At 38.3% G+C, this 24,876-nt stretch overlaps 1 protein-coding gene across 1 annotated transcript in view; it reads left to right on the top strand.

Annotated features, from left to right (window-relative positions):
- The window catches only part of Usp13 (ubiquitin specific peptidase 13), a 134,288-nt gene extending 110,663 nt beyond the window's left edge, over positions 1 to 23,625 (top strand). Inside the window, exons 18-21 of the mRNA XM_042669821.1 lie at positions 1,348 to 1,514; positions 3,581 to 3,734; positions 20,790 to 20,874; positions 23,227 to 23,625. Of these exons, the coding sequence (XP_042525755.1) occupies positions 1,348 to 1,514; positions 3,581 to 3,734; positions 20,790 to 20,874; positions 23,227 to 23,320 (500 nt within the window). The 3' untranslated portion in view covers positions 23,321 to 23,625. The remainder of the gene's footprint in view (positions 1 to 1,347; positions 1,515 to 3,580; positions 3,735 to 20,789; positions 20,875 to 23,226) is intronic.
- Positions 23,626 to 24,876: the final 1,251 nt, after the last annotated feature.

The raw sequence follows: 24,876 nt of genomic DNA, 5'->3' as shown, positions 1-24,876 counted from the left end.
TGTGTGCTGTCTCTAAGCCTCTTTGTGCTCAAGGCTAGCACTCTACCACTTGAGACAAGTACCACTTCAAGCTTTTTCTGAGTAGTTTATTGGCGATAAGAATCTTATAGACTTTGCTGCCTGGGCTGGCTTTGAACTGTGATCCTCAGATCTCAGCCTCCTGAGTAGCTAGGATTACAGGTGTGAGCCACTGGTGCCTGGCTGCTTTGGTTAATTTTTGGATAGGGTCTCACTTTTTGTCCAGGTGAGCCTGGATCACTTGCTATTTATACTTCCTGTGTAGCTCAAATTACAGGTGCAAGCTACTCTTCTCAGCTTTTTACTGGTTGAGATGAGGTCTTGCAGAGTTTTTGCTCAAGCTAGCCTCAAACCATGATTTTCTTGATCTCACTCTCCTGAGTAGCTTGAATTACAGATGTGAGTGACCACATTCAGCTTGTCTTTTCACATTCTTGCTAATACAATTTGAAGCATCTGCTTTGGAAATTTTGATGAAATTCAATTGTCTATTTTTTTCCGTAGGCACTGGTGTCTTTCATATTATGTCTAAGAAACCTTTATTTATTTCTGTTTTTTTTTTCTGTTTTCTTTTTCTTTTTTGCATTATTGGAGATTGAATTCAGGGACTTGTGCTTGGTAGGCAAGTACTCTACCACTTGAGCCACATCCTTAGTCCTTCTATGGTTTCTTCCAAAAGTTTTGTAGCTTTGGCCCCTACACTTAAGCTAATGAGCCATTTTCAGTTAGTTTTGTCTGTGGTGTGAAGTTTGACTTTATTTTTTCTATTGGAATGGCTGGTTATTATAGCATTATTTGATGAGAAAATTGTCTTTTCCCTACTGGATGGTCATGTCAAAAATCAATAGGTTATGGATCCATAAGCATATGCCTATATGTATAGACTAATTCTGAACTTCCAATTCTATTAAATTGATTTGTGTATCTTTATGCTTATCCCAGACTGTCCTAATTATTACAATTTTGTACATATTTTTCTTTAACTCTAAAGCATGTCAATTGCTAGATTAAAAAAAAACCCAATGAGGGGAAGGGATATAACAAAATGCTGAAATAAGGGTACAGGTTGACCCACTGTAACAATGAGATGTACAAGATACTATGTTGAAAATGAACTTTAGAACTTGGCGGGGGGGGGGGGTGAGTTGGGGAGATGGGGAGGGAAGGGATAGTAGGGGAAAAATAAAGGAAGAGATAACAATGCTCAATAGATGTACTGATTACCTTACTCATGTAACTGTAACCCCTCTGTACAATATCTTTACAATAAAAAAATTAAAAAAAACTCAATGACAACAACAAAAAACATTTGGATGTGATCATTTTCAGATTTTGCTGAACCACTGACAATGCCTGGCTATGGAGGAGCAGCATCTGCTGGGGCTTCTGTCTTTGGTGCTACTGCATTGGATAACCAACCTCCAGAGGAAATCATAGCTATCATTACCTCCATGGGATTCCAGCGGAATCAGGCTGTGCAGGCACTAAAAGCAACAGTAAGCCTGAGAGACTGTGTGAATGCCCCTCTTAAGGGAGTAGGTTTGTGTTTCTGTCAGTAGCAACTAAGACTTCTCACATCTGTTGACTGCTTTGAAGCAATCTGTGCCCAATATAGCACCCTACCTTGGCTCATAAAGATTTATTTACAGATAGTATATGTATAGCTAAACTAAACAATACAGTGAATTAAAGTATATGATGACAATGAAGCTAGGGCAGCATAACCAAACTACAAGAAAACCCTCCTCATCTTAAATGCTTGTCAACAAGACTCATGGATTTGATTTGTAACTTGCTAGGGCAAGCATGAGATTCTGTGTCAATAAGAGAATGAAATAATACTTTTCTGATATGGAGACCTGATATGGAGAAATGTTTTATTTTTTATTTATTTTATTTTATTTTGTTTTTTTGGTCAGTCGTGGGGCTTGAACCCTGGGCTTGGGTGTTGTCTCTCAGCTCTTCAGCTCAAGGCTAGCGCTCTACCACTTGAGCTACAGCTCCACTTCCTGGAGTCTCATAGAAGGCTTGAATAGCTCCTTGGAATTCTCTGCACATATATACATATATATGTATATATATATATATGTGTGTGTGTGTGTGTATATGAGGAGTATCCTGATATATTAGGAGTTAAGGGACTATGGAACTAGAGGGTAGATAAAATTTCTTGCAGTATAGATACCTATTTTAGGGAAAATACTTTTATTTTAAATAAAACACATCTTTTTTTTTCTCTTGCCATATCCTAATCTACTTTTTTGTGTGCTGGTACTGGGACTTAAACTCAGGGTCTGGACACTGCCCCTTAGCTTTCTCACTCAAGGCTGATACTTTTGTACCATACCTCTACTTCTGGCTTTTTTTTTCTGTTTAATTAGAGATAATAGTCTTGTGGACTTTCCTGCCTAGGCTGGCTTTAAACCATAATTCTCAGATTTCAGCCTTAAAAGTAGCTAGGATTAGAAGTGTGAGCTACCTGTACCTGGCTTCGTAATCCATTTTTGAGTGGATGTCTGCTTCTAGGTCCTTGTTGCCTGTCTTGGCTGATACAGTCTGTGGCTGAGGCCATGCTGCCTTTTTTGTTGTTGTTGTTGTTTGTCGTGGGGCTTGAACTCTGGGCCTGGGTGCTGTCCCTGACCTCTTCAGCTCAAGACCAGTGCTCTACCACTTGGGCCACAATGCCGCTTCTGGCTTTCTGGTGGTTTATTGGAGATAAGAGTTTCATGGACTTTCTTGCCTGGGCTGGCTTTGAACTGCAATTCTCAGATCTCAGCCTCCTAAGTTAGGATTACAGGTGTGAGCCACCACTGCCTGGCAATACCCTGTCTTTTGACTGGCTGTGGAAATTTTTCTGGAACACTCTATTTTCTTTTCAAATGTTCAAAAGAGAGTCTCAACCAAATTTTATTTCACTTAGGATACTTCCTTGTGTTTCTGCTTATTTTGTTTGCCTGACTGTTTGATTGTAGCTTCTGACTAAACAGATTTTTTAGCTTGCCAGTGAGAGCACACACCGGGGAAGGTGGGAATGCTTTCATGGTGAATTGGTTTGAACTATTTGTGCTAAAGCTATCACTTAACCAAGTCATTAATCTCATCTCTACTGCAATCTAGCCATTCCTCCAATATATAGAGAAAGGAGGCATGAACAGTATTCACATTGGCACCACTCTATCTCATGTTTCTCCAGGAAATGCAGTTGGCAGAGAAGATGATTTGTTCAGTTACTGTGGTAGTAGAAGGGGCTGCACTTAGACAAATGCTGTTCCTATTCCTTTTGTCATTCTGCACTCATCATTATCAGTATCAGCCTGCAGAGATGCTGACTGAGACAGATTGGGGCTTTGGAATGACGATCTACTGCTCAGAACTGTTTTCTGGTGAATCCAATTACAGACATGGGTGCAGCTCTTAGGCAAGAGGCAGAGCTTCTGGCTCAGAGGCACTTAGATTAATTAATTCAGGCCTTCTGCCCTCTGTTCAGCATCTGGCTGAAGTGGTCAGGATATAATGAGACCCAGGGGACTGCATGTGTCATAAAATTGTTTTATTTTATTAGAATAATAACCTGGAAAGAGCACTGGATTGGATCTTTAGCCACCCTGAGTTTGAAGAGGACAGTGACTTTGTGATTGAGCTCGAGAATAATGCCAATGCTAACATCATTTCTGAGGCTAAGCCGGAAGGACCTAGAGTCAAGGATGGATCTGGAAGTAAGTTCTTGCTTTAGACATTTCCTAGTATCATGACCGCCCTTCCCCTCACCCATACATACCCAAGCTTTTGTCAGCATTGAAAGTCAGCACAGTATGCATTTTGCTACTTTGCCTAGGCCACAGTGGTTTGATAAAGCCTCACAGTTGTATCACTGGGAGGGGTGTGTGTGTGTGTGTGTGTGTGTGTGTAAATTTAGTTCCAGTTTTAACTTTGTCCATTTCTTTGAGATATAATTTCTTCATGGACCAATAGAAGCTTTTGTTTAAAAGACTGTATTTATTTTATGTGATTCTTTTTGAACAGTGGACAAGTGGTCCACTCATGTTCTTTTTGAACATGAGACAAGTGGTCTCATGTCCTTGTCTGTATCACTATCAATGCCAACTACTGGTAATTCTCTGAAGGGGTGTTTCAGGATGTTCTAGTACCGGGGCTTGAACTTCTCAGGGCCTAGGCACTGTCCCTTAGCTTTTTTCCTCAAGGTTAGTGCTCTACCACTTGGGCTACAGCTCCACTTCCAGCTTTTTGGTGGTTAATTGGAGCTAAAGAGTCTCACAGTCTTTTCTGTCAGGGCTGGCTTCAAAACTGGATCTTCAGATTTCAGCATTCTAAGTAGCTAGGACTATAAGCATTAGCCACCAGTGCCCAGTGATATCCATATACTTAGCCTGGCATTCAATATGTCCTGGAATCATATCCCAGCCTACCACATTTTCTGTTCCCCTGTCACACCCCTGGACCACTCAGTTGACACCAATTTTCATCTAGCCTGCCTCTAGGCTTCTGGTCAGATGAATCACCATCATTGCACATTAAAATTCTTACCATCCTTTATAACATAGCCATAGATTCCATTTCTCCATGGTGCTTGTCCAGTTCCTTATTATGATCATAATTAGTCTGTGATCACCTCATATGCTAGTAATAATTATTTTTTTTGCTAGTAATAATTATACAAATATTGAAATATGTCTATTAAAATACTTCCATACTTCCATATTTAATTCTCCCAATAGCCTATGAGGTAGATACCAGTATAATCTCTATTTTACAGGTGAAGACAATGAGATTGAGAAGGGTAAATAGCCTGTTAAGTTCTCATAGACTGATGGGTAGAACCAGAGTTCCAACCCAGGCAGCCTACCTCTAGGGCCTGTGCCTACAGCCACTAGAATGTATTATTTGTTTTTCTATTGTTAGAAGCATCAAATTCCTCTTGCAGTAAAACTATTTATGCACCTCTTTGCACTTCCTGTTTTTGTGGGAGCTTGTGGAGGACAGATATTATTTTATGAAACTTGCGGTGTCTAACACATAGATAGTACTGAGTAAATAATAATTGGCTTTATATAAATTTATATCACCAATATTTGTTCTTATGAACAAATATCCTCATTAATGGTCTCACCAGACTTGGCATGTATTGGTCTAGACCTAGAGAGAGAGGAGGAGAGATACAGGCAAGGTTTATGTTTAAAAAAACAAAACAAACATAAAATAGGAATTTATTCACTGAAACTGTTTCATCACAACTGAGGAAGAAAAGAATAAGATGTAGTTCTCCCAACTTTCATATTTATCTGAAAGATCTTATATTACATTTCAGAAATCACTAGTTTGCCTGAAATATTAGATGTTGTAATAGAAAAGTTCCTCAATAATTCACGAGTAGATCTATTATGCGCTCTACTTCCATCAGTTCACTGCTTCATTGACTTTTCAATAATGGACTTTTTTTGGAGAATCCTTCTCTTAGAAGGAATAAGCCACAAGACAGGGCTGCTTTGAAGCTGCACTGGGAAGATTTAACCATTAGGATTTCTGTGCTTCTGATGGAATATGGAGGCACTGACCACTTAATTATAAAGACCAGAGATTTCCATCCCCAAGCTTCTTGCACCACAGGTTGATCAGCAGACATGGCTGGATTTCATGCCTCGATGATGCTTTCACACACCCTTTAAGGCAGTGTGGGTTGAGCTGCAGGTTGTGGGTGAGAGTGGGGAAGGCAATTATGAGTTAAGCCATGTGAAAACCACATATAAGATATGCAGGATACAAAGACAGTGGGAGGTAAAAAGATTAATTACAAAAAAAAACAGAAAAGCAAAGACTTCCCTAATTTTACAAATACATTTTGAATCTGATTTTATAGAAGAACATTTTTTTCAACTAGTTTTCCCAGCACTGTATTTGGCTCATTACCGGGCGTCTCCAGGGTGGCTTTTTCTGCTTCCACTTAGTACTATATGAGTGCAGCATGTGTTCAAAAGGAAAGAAAAGATAACTTCTAGTATGTTGTCCCATTAACACCCAACTCATATGTTACTCACTGTTTTCTTTTTCTTTTTAAAACACTAACATTTATATTATTTACTTTTCTTACAGTTAAATGGATATACAATTATTTTAGCAACTTGAGAAAATGTTTGTGTATGTATATATATATATATATATATACATTATATATATGACATTAGAAATTATAATTCTAGTACTCAGCTATAATCAGTGTTAAAGTTTTGTGTGTAGTCTTTATAGCTCTATGCAAATATATAAGAATGAAGAGCCGGGCGCCAGTGGCTCATGCCTATAATCCTAGCTATTCCAGAGGCTAAGATCTGAGGATCACAGTTTAAAGCCAGCCCGGGCAGGAAAAGTCCATGAGACTCTTATCTCCAATAAACCACTCAGAAAACCGGAAGTGGCGCTGTAGCTCAAGTGGTAGAGCGCTAGCCTTGAGCTGAATTGCTGAGGGACAGTGCCCAGGCCCAGGGTTCAAGCCCGGCAACTGACAAAAACAAAACAAAACAAAACAAAAAAAACAGAAAGAATGAAGAAAAATAACTTCTTATTTTATGTTCTATTTATAACTAACTTTTTCTCTTAACTCTAAGTATTCATATATGTAAATGTAAATCTGTATCATTAAACATACACTAGTAATGTTCTATTAAGCAAATGTGCCATAATTTATATACCTAATTTTAGGCTAACTAGATATTTAAATAAGACTGTTATAGAAAGGGTTTCAAATAATGAAATGTTTCCACATTCATTTAACAGCAATGACTTTAAATGATTTTTATTACTGTATATTAATTGCACAAAGAAATTTCTCTGTGGCATTTCCATATATGCATATATTTTGATCCAATTCACCCCCCTCTATTACTTTTTCTTGTTTTTACTCCCTCACTTTCTAAACAACTAAATGTGTTTCATAATGCTGTTTTCATGTGTGCATATGAAGTACTTTGATCATATTAGTTTTTAATTTTTTTATTGTAAAGATATGGTACAGAGGGGTTATGAGTAAGATGCATGAGTAAGGTAATGAGTACATTTCCTATTGAGCATTGTTACCCACTCCTTTGTTTTCCCCCTCCTCTCCCTTCCCTTTCCTCCTCCCCAAACCCCCCACCCCACAACAAAGTTGTAAGGTTAGTTTTCAACATAGTGTCTTGTACATCTCATTGCTACAATGGTTCAGCCTGTATCCTTATTTCAGCATTATTTCCCTTCCCCTCCTCAAGTTGGAAAAATGTGTATACAAGATGCAGGGCACTAGAATCAGTGACAACAGTGACAACAGGGGTTATACCGGGGGCGGGGGGAGGGGGGAGAACATACAAAAGAAACAAAAAAAAATGACATAGTACATTAAAAAAATGTGGCAAAGTGAAAACCTCTCGTGTCCCTATCTTGGGGTTCATTTCACTTAGCATCATATTATATGTTCATATGTACATAGCTTTTGACCTTTTCTGCTTGTCTGGTAAGATTTTTGATGTATACTAGTTATTGCAAATAAGGGAAACCATGGGACTGTTATTTTGGATATGGTTACTTCACTTAATATAATTTTTTCCAAGTCTTTCCATTTCCTAACAAATGGTGTAGTGCCATTCTTTCTGATGGAGGCATAGAATTCATATAAATAAATAAATAACTCACATTTTCTTTATCCATTCGTCTACTGAGGGACTGATTCCATATCTTAGCTATGGTGACTAATGCTGCGATAAACGTAGTTGTACTGGCAGCTTTAGTATGGCCTTGTTTGCGTAAATCCCCAAACGTGGGATTGCTGGGTCATAAGGGAGCTCTATGTGAAGTCTTTTGAGGAACCCCCATACTGCTTTCCAGAGTGATTGAACAAGTTTACACTCCTACCAACAATGCAGTAGGGTTCCCTTTTGACCACATCCCCTCCAGCATCTGTTGTTATTAGATTTCTTGATTCTAGCCATTCTAACTGGGGTGAGGTGGAATCTCAATGTTGATTTGCATTTCTTTTATGGCTAGAGAAGTTGAGCATTTCTCCTTGTGTCTATTGGCTATTGTTATTTTCTCTTCAGAGAAGTTTCTCTTTAAGTCTTTAGCCCACTTATTAAACAAGTGGTTGTTTCTTTGAGGATGTTGTTGGGGGATTTAATTTTTTGAGTTCTAAGTATATTTTAGATACGAGGCCCTTGTCTGTTGAAGATTTTCTCCCAATCCATGGGCTTTCTATTGATCTTGCTAGCTATGTCCTTTGCCATGCAGCAGCTCTACAGTTTCTCCTCCGCCATCTTCCTCCAGACCTTATTTGTTGTTTTTTTCAATGAATGAATTTGGTTCACAGCACTACAACAAATACCCAATTTAATCCCTATCTAGGTAGTTAATATTAGTTCAACATATAACTTCCTTTTCTCTATTAAAAATAATGTATAATAAACAGTATTAGATCTTTATTTTTCTTTAGAGTAAGCTTCTGTGTGAGGTTTTTGAGTAAGGTATGCAAGTTTTTCAGGTTTTAATGCAGCCTGCCGTCCCATGACCCTCTGTGTACAAGTTGGCTATTTTAGTGACTCCTCCTCTTCCCTCCAGCATTGTTTCAAATTTTTTGTCTTTATTATCTAATTGGTTTTCTTGTGCTAATGAATATCTCAATTCCTTTGGTCATTTTCCAGTATTTATTGAGATTTTGTGCGTTCCTTTTTTAATATATAATTTTTTTGTGTGTGTTTCTTAAGTGATTTATAGGTGAGTTTCACATAATATAGATTAGTCTGGGAAGACTAATAGCTTCACATAATTGAGTTTTTCTAGCCAGAGACATGAAGTATTTCTCCTCTGATTCAGCCCTCACCTCCTCTCACCTCCATAAAGCTATATTGTTTTCCTTATAGACTCCCTTTGAATTTCCAGTTTAGATATGTCTCTGAAGTTTACATTTTCTTCATTATATATGTGTTGAATTCACTCATTTATTTTTGAAATTATTACTGTATTTTGTAAAGTTACTGACCTTGCAGGAAGCCATTTCATGGAGGTTTGAACTGAATTACCTCAAATGTTCAGGTTAATCTGGACAGATGTGTAATCTGTTAGGTAAGTTGTTATAAAGTTCCAAGCCATTTCTATCTTTTTCTGGTTGAGTTGACTGAAATATTTAACTTGAGGGTATCAAATACCATTAAGAAGTAAATTACATTAGGGAGTAAGATAATACCATTAAAGGATAAAAGTAATTGTTCTACTTGCGCCAAAACAAACCAAGTAGAAACAGCTTATTCTGGGTTTCTGTTGTGAGAGATCTGTGCCTAATTTATCTAAGCAAAATGGGGTGATAGGTTGTCTTATAAAAGCTGGCAAGTCCTGGAATGGGACTTGATTCCAGGCATCCTTGATTCAAGATGAAATCCCTTCTATCTGATGGGACCCAGGAGCCTGCTTCCTCGTGGTTTGTTCTGTTACAGGAGATGAGCTCTTTGGCTTAAAGGAAATAAAAATAAAATCAAATATTTGGCTCAGGAGCAGAAAGGCATCAGTACTGACCACAGAGGAGACCAGATTGCTCCCCCAACAAAGTCGAGACAGGGTTTTATTAACTTGATGGAATTGGCTATTGGACATCATCATGTTGTCTAAAGGGTGTTGTCCCCTAAGCTGCTGTGAGAGCAACAAGGCTGGATAGAAGAAAACTTGTAGTAATCTAAGAGTCCATGCTTTTATTTGCCTTCTGTTCTCCTGTGGTAGTCCCTTACTGTCTCCATTCCACTCTCAGATAAGCCCTCCAGAATAGCTATCAGATGGTTACAAGCACCAGGGTTATAATACCAGAGTTAGGAAAGGCCCTGAGAGTATGAGACACCATTTTGTGTTGCCAATTCTGACTCACTGAGGTGGATGCACTCAGATCTGGGTCATCAGCTCTGCTGAGGGAATCTGAGGGTGAAGATTCCTTCCTTCCTAGCAGGTGAGCTAGAAGGGAAAGGTAGGTCTTTTTCAAGCACTGTTTCAAATATGGGTTGGACCAACAGAATCAACTTCACCTGAGAACTTGTTAGAACTACAAATTATTGGGCCCCACTCAGATCTGATGAATTTGGGACTCTGAGAAAGACCCAGTAATCTGTGCTCTAACAGGCCCTCTAGGTGATTTTGACAACTTATGTTTGAGAACCCTTCCTTTAAAAAGCAATATTAAATCATTATCACTATATGAAGGGGAGCATGGTTACCAGAACCTCAACAAACCTGCTAACCAGCAGCAAAAATACTGAGCTAGGTGTGAACCAGTAAAAGGTGATTACTGCCAGGCTAGAGGTTCAAAGTCACTGTATCAGATTCTCCTTTTAGAGAAAATGTTAACTTAAAATTGCCTCAGGTTAAGTATTTCTTATCATAATATTTGAAACCTGAAATGCTTTAAATTCCAAAACTAGTGTGCCAACCTGAAGCCACAAATGGAAAATTCCATATCTGTCATAATATGATGGGTTTTATATATATAGGCACACTTAGAAGTATTGCATGAAAATTACTTTCTGCCTCGTGTGTGGGTGGCATGATGAAATATGAAGGCATCCTAAGATATCTTATTCTATATATTAAATTTTAAAAAATGGGAAAACCCAGCAATTTGAAACATTTCTAATCCTAAACATTTTGGATAAGCAGTACGCAACAAGGAAGTAATGTTAATGCTTGAAACTCTTTAACACATGATAGTCACTGTCATTTATTGAATGTGCCAGGCGCTCGCTCCTCTAGTTGTTTCTTTCTTTCTTTTTTTCACTGCCTACAGGTCAACACCCACCTTATAGGTAGGTGTTCATATGGGAAGTGGTGAATATTTAGTGTCATTCATTATGGTCCTTCTGCTCTACCAGATAAAAGTTGTGGGTAGGTCCTCCCAATATTCTGGGTCTTGAAGGATTGTGTCAGCAATGGTGGAATTTGGCAGTAGGCAGAGACAGGTGACTCTGTAGCCTACAGCTTCCACACTCCAGGACTAGACCAAGGTTTTTGGCAGCTGGAGCTGTTCATAGGCTTCTCTGTTTCAGGGTTGGAGCTGGGGTTGATGAATGGCTTGAGGTATGGGTATGTTACAGCTCTCCTGGTTTGGGTTTGAAAATGTGACAGCCTGCTCCAACCACATCGCAACTTCCTCCGCCACCACAGGCCTGACTGCTGGCCCTGATTGGCCCTGATTGGCCTTGATTGGCCTGAGACTGTGAGTGATCCAGCTTCTGGGGTAGGCTCTGGTCCTCCATTAGCCACTGCCATGCCTGCTACACGTTCCTGCTATAGTAGGAACTCCTTGTTGGCTTTGCTCCTGCCCCATCACTGCTTCCACTTCTTGTTTCTTCAATTTACAAGCCCAGCTGCTCTCTTAATGATGAGAATCTAAGGGAGGCATAGCCGACCACTGAAGAGAAGTCTATTTGGATCTAATATTGCAACACCAGGGCAGCATAGAAGTATCTCCTAGCTGCTCACCAAGTAGCTGAGAATCCTGATTTTATAGTCAGAAAAAGGATGTGACCAAGATGTATGCACTAGTAATAGCAGTCCCCTCATAAAAAAGAGGATTGTGTTGGCATCAGTCATGGTATTTTATACAAATGGCAGCTGTGGCCAGGTGCTAGTGGCTTATAATCCTAGCTACTCAGGAAGCTGAGATCTGAGGATTGCAGTTCAAAGCCAGCTCAGGAAGTAAGGTCCATGAAACTCTTACGTTCAATTAATTACCAAAAAGCTGGAAGTGGAGCTGTGACTCCAGTGTAGTAGAGCACCAGCTGAAAGCTGAAGGTGAATAAACTAAGGGACCAACACCCAGGTCCTGAGTTGAAGCCTCAGTGGCCTAAAACAACAAGAAACCAAAAGTGATGGACTGCTTGAACTGGTCCCAGATCTTCTGCTCCATCACCAAGGGAAGGAATATTGTCCTTACATCTGGGTGGAAGTGGTTACAGGCTCTTACAGGTTTTATTGAGGATTTGGTGGCCAAAAAGTGTGGCAGAATCTGCTTGCTGGGAGAGTATTCTCTGGAATTGGAATTCTGCTTTGGGTTCAAGATAGCCTTGCACCAGAACAGTCTAGCTACTTGGCAGGCAGGCTCTCCCTCAATGCAGCAAGGGCTCAGATTGACAGTAGAGAAAGGTCTAACAGCTATCAGTTAAACAGAAAGCCTGTCCCAGACTTCATCTTGAAAGGAAATGGACTTCCTGTAGAAAGAAAGCACAGACTTTTAAAAGGTTGTTTACAATAAAGGTTTATAAGTAACAGTACTTTAACATTATTTAAGTGCTCTAACAGTGCTGAACTCCTGTCCCAGAGTCCTAGGGAGAGGTGGGTTCCTAGTGGCTGTTTTTGAACCAGGAAGGAACTTAGGTCTGTCTTAGATGGTCTGTCTTAGATGGAACCTAAGTCCTTTCTCCTTTCTTCCTTATTTCATGACACACACATATGTCCCATGTGTTGTACTGGGAAGAATATAAAAATCTATCTATCCTAAAGCTGTTTATTGGCATGTCCTATACATTTAATATTGAATTTTGAAAAGTTTCTAAACAGTAGAAAAGCAAAGCCTTTGCCCTGACCTCTCTGGATTCTGGAAAATTGCAAGATTATTTCTGTTTCCTTATCACACTTAATGAGTATTTAATTTTTTCCAAAGAACTCACTGATTGCCAGTGTAATTAACATGTGATTAGCTGTGATTACTCAAAACTTGCTTTGGTTCCTTCAGCCTTGTTGCTGTAATGGTACAGCTCATTTGCAGCTGAGGTTTTGCAGTAAGGAGGTAGAGACAACTTCTTTTTGCTTAGTGCCAGGGTCTCTGCTCTTCCCAGGAAGCTAAGCCCAGTGGTCTACTTGGAAGCCACATAAACTTCCTTCCTGGGTCTAGTTCTCATCCCACTTTAGCACTTGTTGCAATTCCTGGTGTTTTGTTTTGTCTTGTTTATGTTTTCTGTTTTCCATTGTTGCTGTTGAAAGTTGATAGGAAGCTAGTCTCTGGAGTAAACTAAGTCATACTTAAGTATGAATGACTGAGAACTCATATTTGAAGAAAAGTGATATTTGGAGTTTAGCCAGCATAACAAATAGATTGATGATTGTTAGCTGTTGTTTGAGAAGACAGTTGTAAACTAAGATCTGCCTGTATTAACAATTGCATTAAGCTGTGTGAGTTATGACTTTCCATAGGATGTTGTTCAGATGGTTTCATTAGCGCACTCTGAGGGTGGAGGTTTTAGTCCTCTAATGTTTAGCCCTCATTGAGCTTGTACACAGATGCCAGAGGTGAGTGAAAACTTCTATCTGGGAGACAATAGAAATGAAATCAGATCTGGGCATATTTCAAAAGGTGTTTTATTTCTTGTGAAAATATTCTTGCATAAACATTCTGGCCTTGTGGTAAGTATGGACTGTTACAGCTGTTAACAGAACTCCGGTGGTCACACTTGTAATTCTCGATACTCAGGAGGCTGAAAGCTAAGGATCTTGGCTCAGAGCCAGCCTAGGGAGGAAAGTCTGTGAGATTCGTATCTCTAATTAACCACCAGAAAACTGGAACTGGCACTGTCGCTTAAGTAGTAGAGCACTAGCTTTGAGCAGACGGGCTTAGGGAAAGAGCTGAGGCCCCGAGTTCAAGCCCCACAACACCATGAAAAAAAAAGAACAAATGAGGGAAGTGGCTCTGTAGCTCAAGTAGAGTACCAGCCTTGAGCAAAACAACTAAGGGACAGTGCCCCAGCTCTCAGTTCAAATCCCAATACTCCCCTTCTCCCTCTGTCTCTTTCTTTCTCTCTTTCATGTGTACACACAAAACACATGGGTGAGCATGAAGAAAAAAAACTGTGCCATATTTTTAAAAATTAATAGGTTAAGAGATTGGGAGTTTTTCTTCTGTCCTTTTGCGGTGATTACCAATCATTTTATTCATCCATCTAGTTCATTCTGAGAGAATGTGAAGGTATCCTAGATTTTATGGTACACCTGCTTTCTAAGGTCAGTAAGATTGTTTGGGAGAGTAAGGGGGTAGAGAAGAGCACATCCACTTTCAGTGTATGACAGGCATGAATTTAGGCCCTTGGAGTGCACCTGCCCTGTGTCCAGCCATGGTGGTCTTTGATGATCTCAAATGGTCCATGGTTTCAACCACTTCAAGATAAAGAAGTCTAAATCCCTGACTAACAACTTTAAGTATCTTTACCATTATTAGCTAAATGTCAAGGTGTTATCTATAGCAAGGCGAATTGGAGCATACATCTTAGCCATACTACCTGTAAAATTGGTGAAAAAGCATATAGTTAAATACAAGTGGAGCTAGAGGTTTATTCAGATTTTCCCTCCACTTCAGTTGTAGACTGTCATGACTTGAGATACTACCACTTGGAAGTGTATGTAGATGCTATAATGGCTTATAAAAATGAATTCATATAAAATACTCTTGAATACATTTGCTTTTGGTCATAATTGTTAAAGCATAAATTTTAAAAGGCAAGCTCATGACTTTCAAATAAATATAAAATAAACATCTATCACAGATACTCTTTTTTAAAAATCACAGATACTCTTTAACTCACTAATGAGTGAAGTAGGCTGATGTCAGACTGATTTAAAAATATTTGAGAAGTTAGTACATTTAAAGAAAATCTAACGAATGTTACATGGACTTGATGAGTAATTATATATATGGTATTTGTCTCAGTGGACAGATTTTTTTTTTTGTAATTTTGCCAGACAAAAGCTAGACATTAACAAGTAACTTTCTAAGTCTTGGTCCTTTAACCCATAAGCAGTAAGCAGTGAGATGAATATGTTTATACTGCCAGACCTGGGAACAGAAAACTTATTCTCTAAAAGATCAGATAGTATGTGAGGTTTCGTGGGCCATGTGCGTGTCTATCTTACTTACATGCTTCTCTTTTCCTTCTCCTCCTACTCACCTGAACAAAAACAGGCTGAAGGCTGGCTTTGGCCAGTGTTTTACTGGCATCCTCTCTTGTGGGTGATCTTTGTGTGGTCTTCACTCCATGTGACATTGAAATGCTGTCTAGCTCTTTTATTTCCCAAGTTTCATGGAATCTTTCCTGAAAATAGTGTTCACAAAGAACAAAATCAAAAGAATATAATTGTTCTTATCATGTTTCCTGGAGATGGTAGTAATAAAATACGATGTCAAAAATCTCAGTTATGAGCTTTACAACGTTAGTGCGGGGGGGGGGGGGGGAAGGGGGGGGAGGAGAAGGATTGGGATTGGGGGGGAGGGGGGAGGCTGGGAAGGGATGTGAAGGGTAAACAAAGGAGGAGGCTGCAATGCTTGGTAAGAAATGTACGCATTATCCTGCCCATGTAAATGTAACTCCTCTGTACAGTATGTTCACAAATAAAATTAAATTAAATTAAAAAAAAAATCTCAGTTATTAGAAAGGTTGAGAGAAGATGTTTGCTTAGGAGTTCAGAAAGGACCAGATGTATAAGAAGGAGAAACATGAACTTAACACACAGTTCAGTTCTGACTATTTGGAGGGATGCTCTTCCAGAGATGGGACATGTAGTGGTGAGTCAGGCTTTGAAGGTTTCTCTGTGGAAAGTCAGCAGTTCTGAAATGTTTCTCTCGTCTTCACTGCCTTTTTAATCTTCATAACCTGAGTTCAAGTCCCAGGACTGGCAAAACAAACCAAAAAAGAAGAGGGGGATGATGGTTCATGATGCTTTTGAAAGGAGAGCTCTGTGAATTGAGAGAAGAAACAAAAGCTTCCTTGTCTGGTTTATTCATCTTGACTTTTTGGGGGGAAACAAATATAAATTGTCTGTCATCACAAAAGACCCTATAAGAGGGAAGTAATTAGGGCCAGAGGAAATGCGGGGATGGAATGAGAGGCTGGAATGATGACAAAGGAAGATTGTCCTCTGAAGTGTCTACAAAGAATTTAGCCTTGTCAACACCTTGATTTTAGATTTATGAAATCCAACACTGTAAAAAACTAATAAATTACTGTTGTTATAAGCCATGCATATATAAAATATATACACATGTATATATTTATGTCTCTTACCTGTTTAGTTTTTTTGCAAATCAGTTAAGACATTCAGCTGGTAATCCTCATTGTGATTTTAGCTACTAGTTATTTGAAGGCAGCTCAGGCAGGAAAGTGAGATGCTTGCCTCCAATTAACCTGAAAAAAGCTAGAAGTGGAACTGTGGCTCAGGTGGTAGAGCACAAGCCTTGAGCAAAAAAATTCAGGGACCAGTGCTTAGGCCCCAAATTCAAGCCCCAGGAATAACACAATTTAAAATAAGAGAGAACAAGAGAGAGAGAGGAGAGACAGGGAGAGAGGGGGGGGAGGGAGAAGAGAAAGAGACAGAGACAGAGTGAGAGAAAGCGAGAGAGAGCCTTTTTTCTGTTGTCAATTCTTAGTGGGAGTTCTTGAATAATGTGTTGATGATTTTTGACAATAAAGGTTATGCTAAACTTTAATTTTTTATAATTCTGACTATATATATGTGTATATATATGGATTGTCATTTACCAGAAGAGGAGAAATTGCTTTTGGGTGCTAATGGTCTGATATATATTAGGAAGTTCTGGATTTATCCCTTTTTTGTAGCCTGTTGTATCAATCCATTAGATGTGTGGGTGTCTGAACAATGGTTCATTGTTGTGATCTTGGCTTACAGTGAGAAGTACTCACTAAATACTCTGTGGAATTGCTGAAGTCATTGTTTTGGGGAACAGTTGCTTAGGGGAGAATTCTGGTGTATTGTATTCTCTCTTGATTTTATAAAGAGCCTTAGAGGGCAGCTTTGTGTCTTTCAAGATAACGATTTTCAATTTGATGTAAAATTGTTCCAGAAGGGCTTATATAACCAAATGAAATTAAGAAAGGGCTTCAGACATTACTGCTTAGTGAAGGAGAGGTAGATTCTTTTGGTATCAGAGGAAGATTCCTGGATCACTATTTTGAAAATAAGTGCCAAACATATGACTAATATACCCAACTGTTTATGCCTGGTCTCAATTCCAAACCTGAGATTTTTTTTTTTAGCTGATATGATAGCAACAGAGAAGATTCATTAATGGTGGGAAAGGTAATTCTCTCTGATTAATTTCTGATTAAATAATTTTAATAGTTGGTACCCAAATTTATACTTTAGTAAGTAGTTTTAAAATAAATACACATGCATGTACAAATATGTAAGCTGGGCCCCAGCGGCTAATGCCTGTAATCCTAGCTACTCAGGAGGGTGAGAGTTGAGGATCATAATTCAAAGCCAGCCTAGGCAGGAAAATCCAAGAGACTCCTATTGTAAGAAATGAAAAGTGAGCAAGAGTGACCGATATGAACTCAAGGCTTTATTGGGGGACAGACCTGCCAGGCTGCTCCAAGCATGAATGGAGACAGCAGCCATGGACAGGTGTAGGCTGAATTTTAACAGAATTTTAGGGGGCAGTCACATGCGTCACATGGGCAGTCACATGAATCACATTATGTAGAGTATGGGAATTTGGGGGTGGAGTCAGTTCTGAGAAGAGGTGTTATAAAGGTGTTACATGGAGTACAGGAATTATGGGGAGAGTCCCATTCTGAGTTGCTCCCTGTAAGGAGACTGTTGCAACTGGGGTGGGAATTTGTATGTCACACCAGGAAAACAATACAGCATGGGGAAATAACATATTTTTGTAAATATGTAGGAACTCAGGGTAGGGCCTTAATTGGCAAGCTGAGTCTGACACCTTAGATTTATCTCCAATAAACCACTCAAAAAACCCTAAGTGGTGCTGTGGCTCAAATGATAGAGTACTAACTAGCCTTGAGCACAAAGAGGCTCAGGGACAGACCCCAGGCCCTGAGTACACACACACACACACACACACACACACACACACACACACACACACACACACACACACACACACACACACACACACACACACACACACACACACACACACAGCAAAGAAAAGACAGTGAGGAGATGGCGTAAAAGGAGCCATTCCTTTATTCATTTCTTTATAATTTAACATATTTATTTAGTACTTAATTGCATGCAAAGGGCTGTTGTCTGTGCCTGGAATATTTCAGTAAACAGACTCTCTGTGCTTATTGAGCTATATTCTTGCCTGAGCGAAAAGGAAATAGACACTAGATAAAGGTACAAAGAAGTAGGTGACATGGCATGTGGTACGTCAAGCTGGACAGATAGTAAAGCAGGATAAGGGACAGGGAGCAACAAGAGTGAGGGCAGGGTGGGAGAAAGGGCTAGAGTTTATAAGGTGCTTCAGGGAAGCTTTCTGATGAGGGGATATTTAATCTGACATCTCAGTGAGGTGAAGGGTGCATCATGTGATACCTGAAAGAAAAACTTTAAATAGGAATAACTGTAGTTGCAAAGACTTGAAGATCAGCCAAGAGGCCAGAGCAGTTGGAGTGAAATAAAGGCAAGTTATAGACTGATATTAGAGAAGGAAGACATAAAAAAACCACTGAGAATTTTGGGACAGACTAATAACACATTTTCATTTGAAAAAAGACCACTCTGGAAGCCATATTGTCAATAGCTAATAGCAGAAAAATGAAGGAGACAGGGAATCCAATTATGAGTTATGTCAATGATGATCAGTGATTACTAGTAGACAGGGCTAGAGATAGTTGTGTTCAGGAAATTTTTGGAAGGAAATACTGATGGAATGTGCTGATAAATGGCTGGATGTAAAAGTATGAGAGGGAAGTCTAGATTTTGTCACTATTGATTGAACTAGGTAAGACTAAAGAGATATTGTTCAACAAACTAGCAGTGGGAGAAATGTTTTGTATTCTCCCCCCAAAGATATCTCCAAGCAGCAAATCAATCAAACAAAACCCCAAATTTACAATATATGTGAAACAATATAAAAAATGAATTGTTTTCCACAAAAGACAAGAATGCTTCCTCTTGCCATCATGATTAAACTTGCACACGAGGTTCTGACCAATGCAGACAGGCAAGAAATGAAACAAAACACATCTGGATTATCAGGGAGTAAAATTATTTTTATAGATAACATGATTTTGTATATAGAAAACCTTAAAGAATCTATTGAAGGACTTAGAATTAATAAGTGAGTACAACATGGTGGTACAAAATTTATTATTATTTTAATTTCTTGCTATGTATCCCATACTGGTCTTGAACTTGGTATCCCTCTGCCTAGGCTTCTCAAATGCTGGGATTACAGGCATGCATTTTTACACCTGGACATTTTTTACACAATATGTGAACAATGAATGTTCTAGACATGAAATTATAAAACCAATACCATTTACTTTCAGATTAAAAAATAACAGGATACAGGGAAAAGAAAGTTTTAAGTCCAAGCCAAAGGTCAGCAACATTCACAGGTTAGGGAATTGAAGAAATGCCAGCAAAGCAGCCATATCTGGCCAGCTAAATGAGTCATGTCCTGGACAGATATTTGGGGAAGGAGAATCTGATTATCACTGTGTGATGCTGTTGAAGGGTGAATAAGTTGAAGACCTGGGATGCCCAGCTGAGTAAGTGAGTAAGAATGGCTCAAAAGCAAAGAAAAGGAATGGGAGAGAAGGGTGAGCTTAAAGGTTGATCCAAAATCAATACTTTTCTTTTTCACAATATATACTTAAAATTAAATACTAAAATACACACAAGTCTATATTTTCTTTTTGTATTTACATAGCAACACTACTCAGAAATTACTATAAGATTTTATATTTTTTTCCTAGTTGGCTGAGTGGATTGTCCCTAATGCATGCTTGTGTTGTGTGGATTAGAATTAACTGAAAGAACCTGAACTGAAACTGATAATAGAGTACTGCACCTGATGGTATATATATATATAGTATGACTGGTGTTTATTCTCTAAGAAATATATATATATATATATATATATATATACACACATATATGTATATATGTATATATATACACATACTCTGTTATATTAATATATATGTTATATTAATCCTTGTTCAGAAAACCTGAAGCCTGAAGTTGGATCCCACATATGTCGTAATCATGAATAATCTTGCGTGAACCCTTATCTAATGCTGTTTTCCCTATAATTCTCTATGTCAATTTAGGTTTTATTTTTTGCCACACCAGTTGTAAAGCTTGAACTCAGGGCCTCCAATCATTTAAAACCCACCTCCATTTCTGGTGTTTTGCTAGTTCATTGGAGATAAGAGTCTCTTGTATTTGTCTGCCCAGTCTGGCTTTGAACCTAGATTCTCAAATCTCTGCCTACTGACTAGGATTACTGGCATGAGCCACTAGCACCAGGCTGATCATTTAAGTTTGAGTTGCTTATGTAAATTTCCTGTAATTCTGGAAAGTAGATGTGGGTTTTTTTCTGTCTCTTTTTTTTACCCTAATGTAGAAACAAGCTCCTAGAAATGAAATGGTTTGTCTACCTTCACGCTATCTGGAAGTTAATAGAACAGATTGGGATGGGAGAATATGAAACCCCCTTCCAGATTTGAATTTAATACCAGCTGTACTTTGATAGTTCATATCCCACTTTTGTTACTATAAGTTTGTAGGTGGGTTGTGTGTGTGTGTGTGTGTGTGTGTGTGTGTGTGTGTGTGTGTGTGTGTGTGTGTGTGTGTGTGACCAATATAGCAAGGTAAACAGATTTTGTCTTTCAGCTCTAAATAGTCATTGGATTATATTATTGTTGGTTTATAATTGTGATTAGAAGTACTCTTGATTTCTTGAATTCCTAACAACTGAATTATTTCCTCTTTCATAGTGTATGAATTATTTGCATTCATCAGCCACATGGGAACTTCTACGATGAGTGGGCATTATGTTTGCCATATCAAAAAGGAGGGAAGGTAAGTCTTTCAGAAGGTAAATGATAGCCATGGTTTATTGAACCAATACTTTAGCCAGTGACTTTATTGGGTGCTTTGTATGGTTACCTCTTTGTCTTATAGGGAGAAGTATCTTCTCAAAACCATAATAAACTTCTAGACCCAGCTCAGAGAGCTTTTTAGCTTGTCACTAGTTGGCAAATAATTGGATTAGTGCTGGTGTTCAAAGGTACTCTTAACCATCATATTAAGGTGCCTTCCCAAATTCAAGTTCTATCTCACAGTAGAACATATGCATTTAGAACCATGAGAAGACCATAGTAACGAGCCAATGAAACAAACCAACTACGATGTTCTACTGACCTTAAAATTTAAATAAACAATTACTTTTTAGTAGAGATGTGTTTCAAATTTGGTATATCTCAAATATTACATTGGGCATACTTTCGCTAACACATTTTTTTTTTGTGGTACTGGAGTTTGAATTCAGGGCCTCATGCTTACTAGGCGTGCATTCTACCTCTTGAATGGTGCTTCTAGTAAAAAACTTGAGTTATTTTTTTCTACTGTGATCTTTGCAGCCGGGATAATAAATGTGTACCGTAGTGTCTGGTTTATTTGTTTGAGACTGACAGTTTTTCATTTTTTTTTTTTTTGCAAACTTTTTGCCTGCACTTACCTCAAACTTCACTTGGTCTTCTTGGTCTTTGCCTCTCAAGAGCTTGAGATTATAAGGGTGACTCTCTGTGTGGCATCCTATCAGTAGATTTTTGGTTACTCATAGGAAATTTAAATTCAACAATAATCTATGTTTTACCTCCCCACCACAAACCTTCATTGTGTTACTGAATTTACAGCCTTGCAGTTGGCTTCTTGACTTCTTGGGTAGAATCTTTAGGTACAGTGGAGTGGTAAAGAGATAGTTACAGTATGGAAGGTTTCTGCTCTCCTCAGGACCTTCTCCCTGGTGCCTTTCCTGCAGATTCCAACTGTGAGCGGCATGTGTGCACACCTGCTTTGGGTGGTGTTCAGCTGCATGGATGCTAGAGCAGTGTATGAGCTTGGTTTCCCCTCAGGAGTTGTCTGCTCTACCCAGACACAATTGTATTCTTTTTTGTTTGTTTGTCTTTAATTTTTTATTTTACTTTAGGTAGTTGTACAAAGGGCCTTCAATTCAACATGTCAATTTATGGATAAAATATATTTGGTTTAATGTCACCCTTTCATCTTTTTCCCTATCTAAGTTCTACCCATCTTCCCAATTAGTCTCTTAAATTTATCTCAATGATTAGTATAATCATTGAATACTGCAGCTTGTATTTAAAATGGCTTCTTTTTGTTACACAGCATGGTGTTCCTTTTAAAAGTACTTTAAAAATGAACAGTGGCTTAAATTATAATTCAAAAAATGGTAAGAGTAATGGTAACAAATTTGTGTGTAGAATGCAAAACAATGAATGATTATGTATTCTGAAGCCTAAAGATAACCACTTTCTACATTTTGATCTATTTTTTTTTTTGTTTTATTAGTCTTATTAAAGGAGAATGTATATGTACCTCTATATATTTACAACTGTTCTAAAATTTTACAGTATGTTCAGGGCACATAAAAATTTTAAACCTGATCTTCATATTCTTTTTTTTTGCCAGTTCTGGGCTTGAACTCAGGACCTGGGCACTGTCCCTGAGCTTCTTTTGCTCAAGGCTAGAATTCTACCACTTGAGCCACAGAACCACTTCTAGCTTTTTCTGAGGAATTGGTACTGAGGAATTGAACCCAGGGCTTCATGCATGCTAAGCCAGCACTCTACCACTCTACCAGTCCTCTTCTTTTGTGATTTATATTATGTTTTCACAATTACCTTTCACAATTTTCTTACTTCAGATATTCTTTGAAAAGATTTTAGTTCATCATAGACTTCAGGTTTTATCTTAGATAGATATTATTGTATAGAATTTTTTGCTCCATTTTTGAAGCAGTTCCTGAATTTCTACAAAAGGAATTATAGAATGTAAGGCTTACAATATTTGTAGCATCCAGATATACTTAATCAGCTAACTTATTAATTAACTTTTCATAGTGCTGATATTTAAACCCAGGGCCTGGCATTGCTAGGCAAGTAAATCTCAACCATTTGACCTGCACCTCCAGTCCCAATTATATTTTACAAACTACTTTTTTATTAATGGAGCTCAAACCAAAAGCAGCAGTAATTCCCCATACACATTTTGTTCCTTTTTTAAAAAAAATATACCTAGTTGGAGTTTGGTGATTTTAAAGTATCTTGATTATGTTAAGAATGATTGCTTTGTGTGATATAGTAACTTCTCTCTGCAAATTATTTATCAACTGCTTCTATCTTCTGTTTTCAGATGGGTGATCTACAATGACCACAAAGTTTGTGCCTCTGAAAGACCTCCTAAAGACCTTGGTTACATGTACTTTTACCGCAGGATACCAAGCTAAACCTCAGACATATAAGTTGGCGAGCAGAAGTCATACACCTTTTTAGTTTGCCAAAAAGAGAGAGAGAGAGAGAGAGAGAAAGAGAGAAAAGAAAAAAGTTGGAACAGACATGAAGAATACATGGGTATTTGTAGTTAATTTAAATAGCACACTCGTTGAAATAGAACTGGAAACATTTGTTAGTGATAATTCTCAATTGTAGATAGTTTTTATAAATGTTCAAGGAGGGGGTGATATAAACAAAGGAATTCACATTGCTGGTGTGGTATCTACCTTGAGCATATCAGAAATGGGGGTGAGTGCCCCAGCCCTCTGTATTGCTTTGGGGGGGGGGGGTTAGAGGCCGTGGCCCCCAGAGAAATTAGTTCATGTTGCCAGTGCTATGGCCTCCAGCCATAAAGAAAATTTGATTTTCATAAAGAAAATCAAATTCTAGGCTGGCTTTATTTGTGACATAGTTTTTTCATTATATACATTAATCTCTGACCTATCCATGTATAATAGAACATCCTCAATGAAAGATATTTTTAATTTAAATCATTATCAAATTCGTAATACAATTGTATGAATGTGTGAGTGAGTGTGAGTGTGCAACTTTGGTAGTTCACTAGAAAAATCTGAGATGGATTGATTTTTGGTATGAAGCATATCTGGAAAAGATGAGTAAATATTTCAGCAAAACTCTAACTTAGGAGCAGTTTTAAAATTAGTTCCTTGCTTGGATTTTAAGAAGTGGAAGGCACTTAGTCACCCCCCATTGTGTGTGGTCAGGCATTCAATGGGGTTTGTGTCATTTGGAGGATTAAGGCCAGATGCCTACAGTAGCATAATACTACACGTTGCCAAAGCTAGATGGCTCCTCTCTTTCTCAGCAGCTGGCTCCCCAGCAGATCCAGCATTTATGTTTAGGTAGAATAACTAACCTTTACTATCAAAGAATCTTTTTTACATACCACACAACTCCTTGGAATCGTGTTAAAATGATTTGTCCATCATTTTATCTCATCTGCTCTCGTTGCCTCTGTTTCTATATTTTTTTCTGGGGTCATCTCTGCCCTGATTTAGCTTATTACCTCCTGACTTATCCTGAAGCTTTTGTCCTATCATCAACAGTGTGCTTTGAAACTCTCTTAAGGATTTTAGATGCAAAAAAGTTTGATGACATTGTTAAAAATCATTCTTTCCATTTTGATTATTTCTGTATTTTAATTACAAGCTGGGATTAGATTGGTTTCAAATGTGGTTTAAGAAAATGAAGCGAAAATATTGTATAATTTTCCTTCCACTTTGCAAAAAGTTCTAGAGTCTCTGGAATTTCTGTTTCAGCTTATTCAGTCAAATGAAAAAAATTGCTTTCTACTTGACATATACTTGTTTGGTTGAAGGATTTTCCCAAAAACTATAGGAGATGAAGCAGTACCAGTTGGATGAAATACTGCAGAGGTATTGGATTAGGGTATGGTGAGTTCTGAACACTCAGGGTTCTAGCTGTGATAAGGGCCACTGTTTCACAGATCATGTATGCCATAGGAGCAAGGGACGTGGAGCCCAGAGCC

Source organism: Dipodomys spectabilis, unplaced genomic scaffold, assembly GCF_019054845.1.
Source record: "Dipodomys spectabilis isolate Male_0828 unplaced genomic scaffold, ASM1905484v1 ptg000506l, whole genome shotgun sequence".
Classification (NCBI taxonomy): domain Eukaryota; kingdom Metazoa; phylum Chordata; class Mammalia; order Rodentia; family Heteromyidae; genus Dipodomys; species Dipodomys spectabilis.
Note: the sequence above shows the minus strand (reverse complement) of the source record. Positions and strands in the feature narration are given on the sequence as shown.